General features: G+C 39.3%; 1 protein-coding gene across 8 annotated transcripts in view; it reads right to left on the bottom strand.

Moving 5' to 3' along the window:
• The window catches only part of PTPRT (protein tyrosine phosphatase receptor type T), a 467,676-nt gene that overhangs the window by 152,192 nt on the left and 297,067 nt on the right, over nucleotides 1-18,417 (bottom strand). For all 8 annotated transcript variants that reach the window (XM_033003561.2, XM_042800879.1, XM_042800881.1 and 5 more), the window contains exons 8-9: nucleotides 10,115-10,411; nucleotides 8,667-8,776 (exon numbers count right to left, since the gene is read on the bottom strand). In XM_033003561.2, the coding sequence (XP_032859452.1) occupies nucleotides 8,667-8,776; nucleotides 10,115-10,411 (407 nt within the window). The remainder of the gene's footprint in view (nucleotides 1-8,666; nucleotides 8,777-10,114; nucleotides 10,412-18,417) is intronic.

Raw genomic sequence — 18,417 nt, 5'->3', positions numbered from 1 at the left:
TTTGTTTTCTATAAATAAAACCAAGTTTAATGTCTATGAGAAAGGGAGGAAGAATGGAGTAGGTAACAAAGCAATTGGGAGTGCCTCAGTAATGTATTCAGGCCATTAAGGATTTCATTAGGTTTACTAAAAGGTCATTAATGATAAAATATCTTCTTTTATTTTACCTACTTTCTAAACATTATAGTCTATTCTGCCATTCAAGCTTGCACCCCACTGACATTAATTAGCATGCTATATATTAAGGAGAGTTTTTAATGAGCTGCTATTTCATATGATTTTATTGGAGAGCCTCATTGTTCAGTTTAATAGCAGAAAATGACAACTATAGAAATTGCTTTGATAGGACTGCAGCATTGAGGTGGTTATTCAATCTCCATACTTGCTCCTCAGTTAGACCTTGATGCTGAAAGCACTGCTTAATATATCTCATAGCTGGTTTGCCATGCTACACTGCACAGAGCAGAAGCTGTGGGCAATGAACAAAACCCCAAACCAACACAACAGAGTACTAACAATGTTACTTACTGCTCTGTTTGCTATACACCATAAAGTAACAGAAGCAAGACCCACGTACGTATAAAATGGTTTTGCCACATTTATAGATAAAATATCTGTCCTAGCTATTATTGTAGCTGCTAATTGTAAGACCACATATTTTTAGTCACTTAAGTCTTAAACTATCCATTTGTGCTTATTTTCCAAGTCAAGTGTCTGCCTCACCCTAAGCCACTTTCACAGTTTCAGGGAAAATAAGTTGAATTAGAAACAAAAGGAAAAGTAAGGAATCCAGCTGTTCTCCCTGTGCTAAAACCTAGTAGTTTCCAGCAGCCTGCTGAAAGCTGCCCACCCTTGCTGTCAGCCATCCCATCTGGGCAGCATGGAGAACAGAAATCGGGAAAAAATAGAAACAAACAGGGATGGCAAAAGGAGAAGGCAAACAGGGAGGCAAGGGACTCGAGGTGACAAGGACTGGTTAGAAGAATAGGGCACAGGAAACTAAACCCAAACCCATCCTGTCCCCTGGATGGCACGATCACAGTTAAAGACTGGGTCTAACTCACACACGAAGGACAGCTTTCCCAAAAGGAATCACAATGCTGGCATCTCTGCCTTTTGAAGGCAATGAGAAGATGACCTTGACTAGCTTCTCCTCTTTCACACAGTTCCTCAGTTGCACCAATTAACAGGATAAAGCCATCACTTCTGGATTTTTTAATCCCATCTATCTGCTAACTTAAGTAATACTTAAGATGAAAGGGAAATAACCACTAGGAAAGAAGTACAAACATGTATCTCTAGTTTGCTTTTAACTTAGTTAACTACTACATTTTGGTAAGCAAGATATTGTAAGATCTGAAGATGAAATTGTTAAAGAGCTTTATCTGTATCACCATAACTGCACAGGTACACTAGCATTTGAAAAGATTAAATGGAAGAAATGGGATTAAGCATCAACCTGTTTCCTGGATGACAATAAAGAGAAACTTCTCTGAATAGAGAAAGAAGAATAGAACAAAATTGTAATTTTCCTAGAAAAGAAAAGAAAGCATTGGAAGGCAAAAAGACAAGATGTTCACATATCCACAGAAGGATTTTTTTAATTTGAACTTCGTTATAAAAAATAATAAGTGGGGGGGATGGGGGTTTTCAGTTCTTATCACTTTGTTTAGCTTAGAAAGAGCCCAACATGCACATTAAAATAATCCAGTTCCTTCCTTTAAAAAAAAAAATGTTTTCTTGTAGCCAAATATCTTTTCTCATTTGCATCGGATTTATATTGCTGCAAGTCTAATGGCTTCAAAAGAACAATAAAAAGGTAATCAAAGAAATTGTTGCGCTCAAGGGACCGTATTATGCTTTTATTTCTGGAAAGCTTGATCAAGCAATTTTTTTAAACAGTTGATTCATACTATTTATAACACAAGTATGCTATTTACCTGGAGGTTGTCATACATTTAAAAAAACCCTGACATCTGAGTTTCTCAACAAACCCTTTCATTTTCTCATCAAGATGTTACTGGAAGCCATAAGATTTAAAAGAGCATCATTAATAAACGCTTCCGAGTTAAGTATATCTTGCAAGTAACAGAGAGTGAGTAGCACACAATTAAGAATCTTATATAACTTGAAGAAGATTGTTCAAAAGCTCTTCAAGGTGTTTATTCAGAAAAATATCCCTTAGTAGAAAATCATTTAACCATCTCCTAAGTTTAAGGCTATGTTAAACTAACTGGGACAGGATGAAGAGAAACAACAGCAACAAAGATACAGCCTGCTCTTTATAACTGGGTTTAGCACCTGAGTAAACAGCCAGCCAGCCTGCAACTGGTGTATCCTTCTGGTGCTGTCCTCCTCCGATGCCGGAGCGAGAACCGCTGGCAGTCACTGCCCCAGGACGCACAGACAGACAGAGCAGGGCCCCTTCTATTATCGCCCACATTAGCTAGAAAATAAACATGGCATTTTAGATTTCCAAATGTGACGGGGGAAGGAAAGCCATACTGTTTCACCAGAACAGCAGCTCCGTATGTTGGCTTCTACATTACTGTGTGCAGGAAAATTAGGTTTTCCTTGCAGCCTCAGAGAAGCCATCTTAAATGCCGTGGGTATGGCAGAGGGGTCACTCAAGCATATACAAGAATCCTAGGGCTGACAGGGAGTTTATAAGCTGTATTACTTTATTAAACGGCATGGAAGAGGTAAAAAGGGCGCTCTGTGGGATTCTGCCGACTGAAAGAAAAGATATTTCTTGTTACTCTGTGCTCCTCAAATTTCACCAGAAAGCTGTCTTTGCTAAGCCCTACCTTGTCCCAGAAATGGAACAGGGTCTGTGGCTGACACAGCATTCCAACTCGCTAAGAAAGTCTGCAATGCTCAGATTTGTGGCTTTTCTCAATTGCCAAAAAAAAATATTTATAATAAATCAGTGCAATCAGCACCATTCATTTTCCAAATTTTGGCCTCAATCCTGCATAAGAGGGGCCCAGAACATTCGCAGCCTCTAACCAACCTGTGCACCAAGTGCTCAATAAATACTACAGTCAGCAACCATATAATAAAGAGTTTATCTTCAGCCAGCCCATCCCTCTTCCAGTGCAATTCTGTGTAAAAAGCCGTAAACTAGAGAACTAATTCAGCTGGGTATAGATGCACAACTTTCCTTACATGTAATTGAGAGGATGACACAGCCTACTATACAGCTGACAGAGTATCAAACTTAAACAGATTATATATGGCCACACAGTTTCACTGCTAGTTTAGATTATTAAAGAATTCTAATTCAACATAGTACAGATGAAGTGAAACACTTACTCTTCATGTAATTGACTTTCATGGACTCTGCACAAACAATATACTGCAGTACAAGACATTGTATAAATCCAGTGATAAAGGAAAACAACAGTAGTGCTGCAGATGAACAGAGAGTAATATCCAGTTGTCTGAAGACTGAATTGTCAAATGCTTGCACAGAAGAATAATAAAGCTATGACCAAATATACAACCCTTAATTGATCATTTCCTGGGTTTTGAGCACTTAACAGTGTCTCCTTAATGTTCTCTTAATGTTCAGCTAAATGCAGCAGCCAGCTGCGTGTAGCATGGACTTCCTTCAGTGCACACTTAGTGAGCTTAAGTGAGAAAGCTTCATCCCAGGAGTATCGTGCATCCACAGAATGCAATTGAGAAGCTGTAACATGATTGATTTTCATGGGAACATTCAAAGCCACTTCTCACTGAAGGCAATTTCCGAGAATTGTCATTCTTCTACTATTTCGACTGTAGAGCTTTATATAAATTGGTTGCAGGATTTCGTGGTTGTTGCTTTCCTTCTTGTGGGAGCCATTTTTCACTCTTAACCAAAAAAGCCTTCACATAAACAAACAAATAACTAAGCCAAGTTGAGTCCTCAACCTTTTCAGTTTTTCCAGGAAACCTTTTTTTGGTACACGTTTTAGCAGGAAAAGTTTTATCCTAAAAATGTCAGGTTTCATGAATAGCTTAAAAAAGGGTTACGAGTAGAAAAGCATGCATATCCATGCAGTGGATAGCTATCACACCAGATAATCATGCCTTGTGTTATAATAAGTATGCATTTTCAGGGGTCAAATGTGGAAGAAATTTGTTTCCCCCCTATTGTAAATGCAGGCAGTGAATCCCACAAATATTGACCTTATGCATGACCCCCCAAGAGGCAGTTCCTATGTAACGACCTCTCCTACAGAGAAAAAGTGAGTGAAGTGATGGAGAAAAGATGGCGTATTGGCAACTGGAGAGATGACGAAGGCAGACTGTAATTTTACATGGCAACTAAGAGGATCTGTAACCTCTGAAGTGCAATTTAAACTCAAATCCACTAGGATTAGAAGAACTAGGCTCCAAGCATCCCATTAAAGACCTGAAATTGTGTATGAAAGTCCCTTATATTATTATGCTTGGCATCTAAATAGAGATTTACAGCATTTCAGAAACAGTGACTGAGAGAACTAGCTAGTTAGAAGCTGTAAATGCATCCTTATTTTTCCCAAGCCCCATGTGCAACCCACATGAGACTTAATAATCATAAAGATGAGAACGTAAGTGATTACAAGACTACACCTCACAATGTTTAAAAAGAGCTTCCTGTTTAAACATTGCCTTTAGGCATGGCTCACTGAAAGGACTTCAACAGTCTGAGAGTCATTTTTCCAGCCAAGGAGATGAACATATTGTAGCCACCTTTTAAATGTTTCTAGGACTGTATTACCTTAACACAATGCATTCCCCCAAGTAATGTGACAAATATCTTAGATAGGAATGCTAGGTGGTTGGTTTGTTTGGTTTTTTTTTTTTTTTTTTTTTTCCTTTCTTCCCCTTTAAGGGCAAAATATTCTAAAACCTGACAATTCTGAGAAATAGATTACACAAGAAAAATGTATTTAGAAAGGCGAAATCCAGCATCACTTACTGAGTGCACCTGTAAGCTTCCAGCTGCCTAAACGAACAGTGAAATGCAGATACAAATCAGTCTGGTTTATTTACATTTTCAAGATGCAAGTTTGTACAAAATATCTGGTTCCACACATGTACCCGAAGCATTTAAATTTGGATTATGGAACAAACACTTGAGACAACCTTATCTAATCTAAAACCAGGAGGATTTAAGTGCCAAATCTGCTCCATGACCTTAAAGTAGATTATTTGTTCCGGCAGTCCAATGACAGCATAGGTCTTTCTGCTGTTTGACGGTGGTTTGACTTTTCACACACTTAGGATAAAAAAAAAGTTTCAAACATAAGTCTTTGTTGCATGTCTTTGTACACAAAGGCTTTGAAGCTGAACTTCCACATGGGTATAAGCGCACTAAGCAGTATTTGATTATTAGGGATTTTAAAGCATAGCAGCTTTTCAGGACTGGTGGGAAAAAAAAAAAAATCAACAATTTGTGGTGCTTTCAGTCTGCCAGGAGACTGAAGGGGGGACAGGACTTATTACAGTATTATTAGATTCTGCCACTCACAGCTCGCTATGCGAGACAGCTGTATTAACGCCTCTTTCATGAATGCCACATGCAAAAACATCTCTGTAGAGCATTCTACCCAAACCAATGTACCAGCAAAATCCATTATCGCTGTTTAGCTGTGTTTCTGAACAGATTGATCTACTTGTCACATGTAAGTACCTACACACCTTGAAGCTACCTGGGGACTTGACTACAGCTCGAGCTCTTAAGCTTTATCTCCCCTGCACGGCTCACTTGCAACAGCCGCCTATGCATCTCCCTAACGGCTTTCTTGACTGGACAGATCAGCTGACACCTACTAACTCAGCATACGCTCGTGTTATTAACTGCTTTGCTGTGCTGCCCTAACACCTCCGGAATGAACTGTACCATCACTTGCTTCCTACACGGTTCATGTCCTAATCTTTTCAGCATACTGATTAACTGACTTGCAATTCCTGCAGCTTTCCAAGTTCCCTTGAATGAGAGGTTTCGGCTCCCTAGAAACAGACTGCAATTACACACCAATTTGGGGATCTAGAAGGTTCCTTTTTTAAAGAATCCAGCTGTGGCTGTACCCAGCGAAACAATCAATTCTCCAACCAAACGCAGGAGGGGTTTAAGCCAGTTTTAAATGCAAGGCTATTGTCACCTATATTAAAAGACTACAACAGCATTTTGAAGGATAAATATCAATCAGAACGGGCTTGCATAAGTCAAAAAGGTTCATTAAGGACCTTCCGTTTTGGTTAGGCTCTTTAGAAGTATTCAGTCATCATGAAATCAGTGATTCTGGCTGCCAAATGACTTGCTTAAGGTTGCGCTGCTGAATTTCAGCCCAGTTGGCATGTAAGCAGCGCACATGCAAACTGCAACAGCAATTTGTGCAATATGGAAGTCTGCCTGGCAGGGAACTGCAAGAATGATTAGGGATCTAAGAAAATCTATCCCAAGGTAAAGCAAGTGGGATGTAAGTAGAATATACAGTGTGATTATTCAGAAGCATTTTAGAATACAATGAATCCGATCTTGATTGTGATGGCAAGGAGGGCGCTATTATTTAGGAGAAGACTTTTGTATTTTGTTTTTATCAGGAGAGCTTGTGCCCAAGAGAGGTTGAGAGACCATCACTTGCACAATACCCACGTGTGAATCTAGCCAGCTACTTCCAGGTGTAATGCAGAACTTGACACCACTAACTCAAATTCATAAAGTGATATCTCTTGATACCGTACTTTGCAGGGCATTTTTCTTCAATAAATGGTGGTAAGCTCTTGGGTTTGTTTCTCCTTAATAACAGCGACACAGTCGCAGAGTTTCTAGATAGCTGCAAGTTTGGCAGCACATCTTGGAGCCTCCCGGCTCCTCCTGGTGACAGAGCAGCACTGCTGTGCCGGGCTGCAGGGACTGTGCTCCCTACAGGCACCTCATTAAAACAGTGCTGCACAAGTTCATAGTTTGATCTTTTTTCTTCTACTGTCATTAAAGTCTTCTGCTTCTACCTGGATCAGTACTGTAGGCCATGGGAAAGAACTGAAAACCTATCGGAGACTAGCCACTACTTTTTTTTTTTTTTTATCTCTTTAACCACTAGGTCAGCTGAACTCTGTTAAAGCAGTGTAAGACCATGATGATACTGGAAAATGGCTGAAACCCCTTTAAAGCAACACTTTGGAGGTCATTACTACCGAGGAAATACTTTGATCCTAGACACATGGCATGAAATCTTAAAATAACACCAGTAGAGACAAGGTGCAGGTTTAAGTATCTATAATAGGCTAGGGATTAAGCAAACAATGCAAAAGATGCAACTACTTGGACAATACTGGAAGCATCTCTGTATTTTTAGGAAGATTAAACTTCATTTGCAGGTAGCAGGATGAAATGTTTCTGTGCAAAGACCTGTACTTTATTTACTGAGCAATTTCAAAAGCAGGATCTCCCGTTACTTGGAAGAGGTGCTCATACCTGCCTGTGATACAGATTCACCTGACAACTACCCTGAGAATGTTCTGGCCATTTCTCCAGGTTACATGTAACTGCTCATCTGTATTTTTATCTCCAGCTGATGAACCTGTCACACAGTGACAGCCAGTGTTCGCAAGGAGATCTAGGAGTGACATCTTATAAGACATGCTGTTGCAAACTAAGAAGCTGGATGGGAAGAGGAAAGGAGCAAAACCTCACTGGTGATGGCAGAGTTGCTTCTTGCACTCATGCGTTTTCCAAAATAAGCTTGCATGTTCACCCAGCAGAAAAGAAAGCAGAAAAGTGGTTCTTACCTCCCTGTATCAGAAAATACTGCACAAGCCCACAGTGAGGATTCTTCCATCACCATAAAAGCAAAATTTTTTTTTACTTTTTCTAATCTTACTGTGGTAAATGCTGAACCTATGAACTGAAACATGCTCAGTCAGCACTGTGGCACCACTTTCTGCTATTTAATAAAAGTGCCTTTACCTTCTCTTCTTACCTTCTCTTGTCTTTGATTTCACAGGATCCTCTAAAGCAGTCCTCCTTTTATTTTTCTTTTACATGTATTTGGGTGTACATGACATTATGGATACTGTTTCACCAGAAGCACATGACAATAGTAACACTTCCTTACCTTAACAAGAAACATCTCCTCTGACACACTCTATAATCACATTTAATTATTTTTTTTTTCATCCATCATAGGATGGTCAGTGATCATCCTGTAACCAGCTGTGTATTTTTTTTGGCAGAAGGGAAAGTGGTTGGGCTAGATAGACGTACCATTGAAAGATTCAATAAGAACACTAGAAGATAAGACTTAACGGCTATATTCTGCAGAGATTGCCAGGAAGTGTTATGACTATTGGAAAGGCACAGAGGAATTAGTTGCAGTATTTAGGTATAAAATCTAACAGAAGTTTGACTCAGAAAAAAGGAAAGAAAACACACCTTGGAGATACTGCAGAAGAAAAAAGGGCAGGAATTGAACACCTGAGACGTGGGGGAATATTGGTAAAGAAATCTTTTCTCTTTTTTGAACTGGAAAACTTTTTCAGTGATAGCGGCAGACTACCTTGAAGATTCCTATATATTTTAATCAAGCTTCTTTTAGCATCTGCTGAAATCTCCCAGAGCTCAGGATTGTCTTAAACACATATGAAAAGGGCCCTATGGCAGGTATTCCTTGACAACAATCTGTTCTCCTCACCTCATAGAGTGTAATGATACCATTTGTCTCATTTGGAGGCTTCCACTGAACATAGATCTTCTCTTCAAAAGGTCCTCCCTGGATAGATTCCAAGGGAACAGGTCCAGGAACTAAAGGAAAAAAAAAAAAAAAAACAAACAAACAAAAAAGCATGTTAGTAGTTACCACCAGCTCCAGCTGCACACACATCAGAAGACACCAAGAGGCTACCAGATAGGAAGTTCAGAGGTGAAAATAAAAAAATTTTTTTAAATATAATAAAAAACCCTCCCAAGGCACTACCATTACCAAGGTACTATCAATATGAAAGGCCTATTGTCAATTTTGGTTCAAATAAGAATACCCTAATCTAACCACTAAGTGATACATAAAATCAGAATCCATGAAAAGATGAAGCTAATTTCAGTACATCCTTATTCCAGTACAGCACAGCAGCATCTGGAAATTTAATTTGTCCTTCTCCGCCCACGTAAGAGCAAAGCTCTATTCACCTAAACAGCCAGATTGCACCTTGGCATAAAGATGCTACCGGGCTGCACACCTTTATCAATATGAAAGATTTATTTCCTTAGTAAAGTAACAATGTAAGATTTATATTTCATTATGGCTACAAGGCCAGCTAAAAAATCCACCTACTCAAGCAAAATTTTAATGCTGTGGAAGATAACTAAATAAATGCACTCCCAAGCCTGTCTGATAAAAACGCCGTTCGTTCTTCTGAAAGACCTGCCATCCTCTTATGTCCCCCCCAGATGATATACTGGAGTGAAAGAGCCACCTGCAGCTGAGAGAAACTTAGGACAGCAACTGCTTACAGCTCTGGCAGAAGAAGAACACTTCTTTTTTAACGGAGGCTTCTAGTCTATAAGAGTCCTTGGTCTGAAAGAGCTCAGATGGGATAATAACACTTTAAAGCCTTCCATCAGTACTTCCGGAAAACACTTGTTTTGTATCAAGGATGAAAGAGTTAGCACCAAATGAATTTAGCTTCTGAGAGGTATATAAATTGTTACATCCAGATCAGTATTAAGAAAAGCTACATGTTGGAAAGGAAGACATTATACTTCATTTTGGGACAGTGATGTGAAGGCACAAGAAAAATCAAGAAATGCCAGGATTATATTTGCCCATATGATAAAGGAAGCTGCTCTGTGTGTCCTGGGTAGCTCAGAACACAATTTCTATAGAATTAAACCTACCACTGTTTGGTAACCGCTCAGACTGACGTTTGTCATCTCCAAACACTTCAGGGATCCTTTCCCTTTCAAGAACATGGCTGTGAAATGCAAATTATTTACACGTAGAAATTTTACTTGCATAACACACACACTGTCCAGAGAAGTTATTTATAAGTCTCATGGGACAGAGGGTTATGTTGTTATTCACAACTTGAAAATATTAGTCTTCCCCCAGAAAACAAGCAAGCAAGCAAACCCGACATAACTTACCGTCTTCCTCAGTCTGCACAACCAACTCCTCACTTTCCATTTTGCCCTCTGGGTTAGAGAGGGCTAACCTCAGCCTGATGGTCATGAAGGGCCGAAGACCTCGCAAAGTGTAGTGGGAAGAAGTTTGGATGAGTTCCTCTGCCTCAAATTTTTGCTGGTTAAACACATACTGGTACTGGACTGTGAGATTGTAGCTGTGGCAGCGGGTCACCGCGTAACCAAAGGGCTCCCACTGCAATGTCAGCTGCCGGGAGCGAATATCAACAACTTCTACGTTTTGGGGTCCATGCACGGGATCTGTGAAGCAAGCAAAGAAAAGAAAATAATAAATTTGACATTAAAAGAAGTCAGTCATCCATTAATATGCTTCCTTCCATACTGCCAGAGTATCTAAGTATTTCACAGCCCTGAACGTTCTTGTCTTTATACTGTGTAAGCGATAGGGAGATGAACGTCAGATCCACAAATGCATTCTGGCTCCTGAGTTTTCCCTGAAAACCCCCTGTAACAGGGCCCTGAACAGCGGTCATGCTCTTTATTCCCATGAAACATCACCAAATCCAACAACGGCAGCAGGATTCCACCAGTTAAATAGGGTGAAAGTCACATTCTTCATTCATACCAAAAAAAAAAAAAAAAAAAGGTAGTTGATGGTCTACTTGAAAGTGCCTAACATAGGAAATGGCTGCCAGAGGAGGAATTAACTCAAGTCTCTCACTTTCAATTTAGCTATGCAGCCTCTACACCCTCCTGCCAACCCGAAGCCCATTCTGCTCAGAGACTAAAGCACACGGGTGTTATGTGCCTGACAGAATTCTGTCATCCCAGTACTACTGCCCCCTCAATTTTTTAAACGCTTGAATATTTTGGCAGTGGGGCATACGAACAGATCCTGCCATTCCTTGAGTAAAATTTTGGAGTCATCTCAACCTTGTGCCAATAAAAATTTTATTTCAGATCATATCAACACCTTGGCCCCACCAAAGTTTCACTGCTCTTTATTATTCTTTCTACAGTATCTGACTGAGGTACAGTTTGAATATTCATGTATAGGAACCATTTTCACCTGCTGTTCCTTAATTTATTTTTAACAGCATAACTCAAATGCTCTGACTACAGACTTTGCCCTTTATATAAAACATAAGCGCATGCACCGCTAGACATGCAGATATAAAGAATGAAGGATGAGTGAGTAAAATCACTGTTTGAGACATGTCAGATGGTAATAATACTACACATGTCATAGTTTGTTTATCTGACATTTCTTTAACTTGTGTAGCTCATTTGCTTTTTTGCTCAATCTATATCTAAGCAAGGTAATTAGAAAATACATAATTTCACATAAAGTTTCTTGATTTATAGCATAATTTAGTGTTTCGCCCACTTCTTGTGTTCTCTCACGATTTCAACCTATGAAAGGAACAGAACATTTTCATGAGAACAAAAAAAGTCACAAGGACTCCCAAATACTAGTTATGCCTCTTTGAAGGATAATTAAAGTGGAGAAAAAGCCTTCTAGTAATTTTTGAAAGTAAAGCACGCACCAGCCATACTGACTTAAATCTACTAATGCATAAGCAGAAAATGCACTATACCAACCAGCATATTCTGTATTACTTCTAAAAAAAACCTAGTGACTGGCAATGGGAAAATAGCTACTTCTGAACTGAACACATTTCTGAATCTTTATATAGATACACACACATGCAGCCACTTTTGAAACAGGATGGATATTAAAGGACCAGGGGTTTAAAGTTAGCAACTGGTTTAGGATTATATATAAATCATGCCAATCCCTTGGCATCCAGAAAATACCTCTTAAATTAGATTCTTTAGTACTGTATGCATCAAAAAAAAAATGTGATTTAGAAATTAGAAAGTTTATATGCATAAATATACACATATGTACTTAGCATTAGGTGATAATCATTCCTTTACTACAAACCCATGAAAAGAACATTTCTGTAGATGAATTGTATTGATAAATAAGGTGATCAAAAAAAATCTTGCTGTGAAATCTTTCAGCCTCTGAAACTGTAAAGGTAAGCACAGGCCTTACTCCAAGGTACACTGAAAGGGAAGAAAACCAAAAGCAGATGCAGATGCTTGTTCTTCTGAACTCTCCATTACACCAAGAAATCAACTCCAGACCCCAACCTACGATGTGGCTGAGATACAGCAAAAACATTTCATGCCAAGACAACGATACAGCTGAAGATGGCAATTAACCTTCATGTTAATGCTATACTGTTTCTTTAAATTACAGTTATTTTCTTTAAGTCAATCATGTTATGGAATGAACGGGTAATTAGAGGGTGTTTGGTTTATTGATGTCAGATGTGATGACTTTATCAGTGGGTAAGGAACAACTCTGATTCAGCATCATCTCACCATGACATATGTCCAAAACCTGGACCACGGAAGATTACCTGCAGTTTTAGCTTCTTTTCTCATCTTGCTCACATTGCCCTTTCCTTTCTTACCCAAAACTCTAAGTCTTGGAAGCTGCCTTGTATCAAACAGTTTCTAATTCTACTCAAAATTTTACTGTAAATGCTCTAAGATACATCCTAAGGCCTTTCTTTGGGTTTGCAACACAATCTTTTCAAGTGAGTAACCAGACTATTAACTGCAGATGACATTGGGTTTCAAAGCGAGAAGCTAAAATACAGATTACAAACATAGTCCAGACCCCACTACACAATCACAGAACATACCAAGAACACAGAACATTCTCCCAAGAACTCTCTGTTCTCAGGTGGATAATCCTAAAAAGTGAGATTTTTTCAGTCCTGTGAAAAAATGAGATCATGATGCTGTATAGTTCTTAGTGAAAGCAGGAAGTGTATGCAGGTTTCAAAAATTCCCATAGCCTAAGGAGTCTCCAAATGTGGGTGTGGAAACTTCACAGCTAATGGCCTTCTAGATTCTTGAGCATAGATGGGATAAGTAATTAAGTAAAAACTATTTAAACTTTAGGTTCAGAGAGGCACAAACCAAACTGGAATTAAGTCAACAAATAGAAGCTGGACCTGGAAAGCTTTATATTCTCTTTGGCTCCCTTCTCAGTTTCAATCTCCTTTTTCTGAAAACCAAGTCTATGTAATTTTGAAAATGTTTTCCTGTTGCCCCACTGATTTAATCTACAGCCGTAAGCCACTGAAACTCAGTTTCAAAGGTGAGATTTTGTACTGTTGTTTTTAAAGGACAGTGGTCCTACTACCTTCTCCATTTAATTCCTTCCGCAATTTAGCTTTCTGAGCATACAATCTCAAAAGGTCTATAGTACCTCTCCCTGGGACTCTACTGGCCAACATCACCAGTTTTTCATAATGTCGTAATGAGTTATTTTCCCCCAAAAGAAACAAGAAAACTAAAAATGTTTATAATTGAACTACAATCCCCTACTTGTGGTGAATATTTGAAACTAGACAAATTTCTCAATTTCTGTATTCTTAGAATTATAGCTCCAAAATAATATGAGAAAAAACCTGAAAATTATTAATCTTGTTCTTGGCTAGTGTAAGAAAAACTGCTAACATGTAGTTCAACTTCAGCTGTGCAAAAATACCTACCCAAGCAAGACAACAACAGAACAGACTGGCTCAATTTGAATACTTAAGAGATCACATATAAAATGACATTGGTGTAATCTGCATAAATCGAAGCACAAATTTCCAAGTGTCCTAAGGTCTTGGAAAAAAACAGGAACTTCTTAAGAGGCAGAAGCAACAGAACAGCTGCCACTGATCTATTAAAACTGCTCTTGAACCCATGCGAAGAAAATTGCAGTCTCTGAGATTTCACTGTGCAAATACTGTATTTTTATTTCAGCCTGGTTGAACTATTAATCACATTTTGAAAGTTCACATCAAAATCAAGGACGGTGCAATATTTTTTAACACTGCATCTCCCACTGATACTCATCATTACTCTGGTAGACTGCTGCCAACACTCTGCAGGACAGGAACCTTTCTGAAGCACTTGGGATGTAAAAGTGGCCAAAACAAAACAAATTCTCCCAGGGATCCTTCAGCTGTGCTTTCAATCCTTAGTCCGGTCAAGCAGACATTTTGTTTCCCATCAGTGACCTGCGATGTTCAGAGACTGCAGCTTCTGCTATCACAAATTTACAGAAAAGTTGACTTTTATGGCATGTTTTCTTCTTTTCTTATTGAGTGTTACAGATCTCATTTTGCTCACTGGAGTCTTCTTGAGCAAGGTGAGGTGTAGAAAAGCAACTGTTGATTTAGGTTTTTAGTAACAATTGTCTCTGCTGTATACCCTTCCATCAAGAGATGAATAGAGAGGAAAGAAAGCAATGGTGAAACACTGGGTTTTGAACATAAAGCTCACATTGAGCAGTGAAATTAAATAGAGACAATCAGCTGTTGCCCCCAGGTTACCTACTTGCTGCAGAAGCCTAATTGCAAGAAATTGTTGCTGTCAGGGAAGACATGACATTAAGCAGAAGATGTCCGTACTCGTCTGAGGCCCCATGCCCATGTCTCCTGACCCTATGGCGAGCAGGAGGCAGAGTTTATTAGCAGTGCAGGTGTCCACTGATTAAATTCTGTTTCCCAGCAGTAGGTTACAGAGACTGGGAATGCACAAAGGGAGAAAAATGAGCATGACATGTGGAGCAGCTTTCTGTGAGTCCTGAATGGATGGTTTCTGATACAGAAAGGGAAGGAAAATAGATGTGAGTCTGATTCCTGCCTCCCGCTCAACACATCCACACCTGAGCTCATCAGCCAGTCATTCCAAATACAGCAGACCAAACAACATCTGGGCACCCCAGTAAAGCCCCCATCCCTTCCTCCTGGGCAGACTGGAAGGAGACAAGGAGAAGACTGGGTGCACTGGTAGTTGATAGTAAGACCAAAACTTGTGTTCTTCCAACTACCAGAATGGTATGACCTCTCTCTGTAGCCCAGAAAACATTTAAATTAATTTTCAAATACAAAATATAAATTTGGCAGTACCACAGAATGGTTGAGAATTTCGTAAACTATTTCACTCTCACAATAAATTGAGACAGTGGCCACTTTTCATGCAACAGCAGCAAAACTCCTAATGATGGCAAATCATCAGTTAGGATGTTTCCTTTGTGTTTTTCAAAGACATTGTTCTTGTTCTACAGATGGAAAACCAGACAGTAATTTGTCTGACAACGATTTTACTCCAGGTATTAGATTCGAGCTGAAGTCTTCTCTATCTTGCCTTTATTTCCTATTCCTCCTCTTTCTTCTTAAATTTCCACATGATGAAACAAGTCTAGGGAAACATACCTACCATCAAAAACACAGCAAGGTAAGCAGAGCAAAAGCATCCAAGTGGTTTGCCTTAATTGCACAATCCAAGCGAGTGTGACGGTTCAGGATAAAACAACCAACTCTACAGTGCGTGCTGTTCGTCTCTTCAAAGAGATCCTGACAGACGAATTGCTCCATGAACACCTTCCGTATCAATGTCCTATACGTGGACGCTTCAGAATGACGGACAACTCTGTCCATCGCTGAAGAGCAGCATGTCTCTCTGTGACAGAGTTCCTTTGCTGAGCGTCACAGCTCACACAGCTGCTGCCCATCAGATTTCAATGCCTTCTGAGCCTGAATATGGTATAAATGCCTTTTCAGACATGACAGATAAAAACACTGATTAAATAGAGTTCACTAGTCTTTCAACACTGTAGAAGTGTTTTGGCTTTGCCCTTTTCTGCAGAAAGAACATCTCCCTAATATTTGGATCTCTTTTTTTTTTTTTTTTTGAACCAGTTCAGATATCATCACTGGTCCAAAGAGAGAGCAGACAAAGCTGAAAGCAGGCAATTATACAGAATGGCATGTTCTGAGAGAAGACTTGCAACAGAGAGAAGAGGAAAAAAGGAGTAAGACTGATACAATAAAATCACCACAGAACAACCAACCTGTTCACTGAGATACCTACAATCAACTAAACCCCAAGTCATACACAAAGAATAGGCGACATTACAGCTGATGAACTAAAATAGGCTATTTTACTGTGTTCTCTGAGCAATGAAGGAGAAGGAGCTCTGACACACAGATGAATATTCTAAAAGAAAGATGAAGTTAGTTACATATTGGAGTATGTGTTTAGATAAACCAGGGACTGAGCTCTCTCAACAGTTAACATGATCATTTTACTTCAGTTCACAGCACATCATCTTCATTTTCTGATTGATCTGTTTTATTTTAGTTGCAAATTTTACTTTGCATTCTGCAGTGAAAGAAACCCAAGATTTAAAAAAAAGAATAATGAAAAAAGAGAAAATATTTGATACATTACAAATCCCATTAAACATCCGCTGATCCCACAGTTCAACCTTGTTAACCAAAACCAAAACCAACCAACCAAAAACCAACAAGCCAAATGCCTTTAAACTGAGCCCAGATCTATCTGATGTTTTAAGAAACCCAGCAGATCTTTTGTTTTGCTACAAAACGTGCTTGTCACGCTCACAGGTTGGAAGTCCGCGGGCTGGCACGTGCCCCAGGTCACCCGAACAGCACCGGCCGTGGGGAGCCGGCCCACGGCGCGGCAGCACAGCCAGCCCCGGCACAGCCACCCGGGGCTGGCACCACCGACATCCAGAGCCGCGCTGCCGAGTCCTCACTTGTAAACAACTTCAAGATAATTAAGCACCAGTTTTTAAAGAAGGTTTATTAGCATCTGTTTAAACGGATTTTGCTTCATTATATTATGAAATGGTAAAATGAAAGCTTTCTTTCTCTCATACCTAGAAGTATTGTTCCCTAACAAACTTAAAAATAATAATTTAAAACAACAATAAAGGGTGATTACTGGTTTTATTAAAAACATCTATCACAGATACACATAGCAGTGGTATTCTATGACTGGGAACAAAACGTACATTATTGAGCATTTTGATGATTAAATGCAAAAGCATAATTAAATATGCTAATGAAAGTGAGATTATAAAGCAGGTAAGCCACTTGGTTTTTGTCAAACTAAAGTAAAATGTGTGTTTTTCACAAATTTATTTTATTATGCATAAATAAAATATTTATCTTCACTATTTGTTTTACTATCGCATATATGTATTTATTTTTATTACCTCTTGCTGTGTGTACTTCTGCTTTTATCATAGGCTCATAGAATGGTTTGTGTTGGAAGGGTCCTTAAAGCCCCCCCAGTCCCACCCCCTGCCCCGGGCAGGGCCCCCTTCCCCCAGCCCAGGGGGCTCCCAGCCCCGTCCAACCCGGCCTTGAACCCTTCCAGGGAGGGGGCACCCACAGCTGCTCTGGGCACCCTGGGCCAGCGCCTCACCGCCCGCACAGGGAAGGATTTCTGCCTTATATTTAATCTAAATGTAACTGAATAAGTGGAAGAGATTAGAATAACATAGAAGCTAGTTCCTAACAAAACATATATTATCTCCATCAAAATAAATAATACTAACAAAATAGTAGGTAAAAAGAGGCTTCCTCTACACAGTCATGGGTCTGTTGAATTATTCTGAGCAGCAGAAAAAGGCACTGCTCTTGCAGATAGGTTTTCTCTCATTCATAACTGTGGCTTCCTTTTATGTCTGTGCAAACTGCCAGAGAAATTCCAATGTTCTTTCAAAATACTTTCTTTCAAAAACAAGAATTAAAAAACACAAGCAAACAATTTCTAGTTCTACTTGTAGATCTAGCAGAAGGAGATATCAGCTGAAACAAGGGCTTTGTGGACACTATTGAAATATCCTAACTGCCCTAAAATACTTGAGGCTTGTTCATTTTTCTCAGGCTTCAGAAGCAGCAGTGACTCCCTTTTTCACCAGCTATGCATAGATGTACGTGAGGAACCTCCATATGATGGGGACTAGCTGATTCCCTGTACTTAACGTCATCTAAGGGGATTTTCTCTCTGCAGCATGCCTTATTGGCAGAAGAAAAAAAAAAAAAAAGCAACAAAATTATCAATTGCTAAAAACACTAAGATTGGATAATTACTTAGAGCAAAGTAGAATATGTCACAACCTTAATAACAAGGTTAGACAAATAGGGAGTCCTCAGTAGCTGGTGGTTGGAAGTTGAGCTAGTGGAAAAGAGGACGGAGTCTGTGACTCTATGTCAACCAGTTTCTCTTCCCAGTTACTCCCTTAACTAGACCAAGAGACTTGCAAATTCCTGCAGCTGAGTACTAATTGCAATGTATTCCAGAAACAGATTTTTAGAAAGGATCTAGATACAATTTATGACCAGCTGTTAATTCTAATTTCACGCTCATGTCTTCCTTCCACTAGGGTGTTGAAGTCAGCAATGCAATGCCAT

This window comes from Tyto alba, unplaced genomic scaffold, assembly GCF_018691265.1.
Source record: "Tyto alba isolate M040663 unplaced genomic scaffold, T.alba_DEE_v4.0 Super-Scaffold_33, whole genome shotgun sequence".
In the NCBI taxonomy this organism is placed as follows: Eukaryota; Metazoa; Chordata; class Aves; order Strigiformes; family Tytonidae; genus Tyto; species Tyto alba.
The sequence above is the reverse complement of the archived record's forward strand: the minus strand, read 5'-3'. Positions and strand labels throughout refer to the sequence as shown.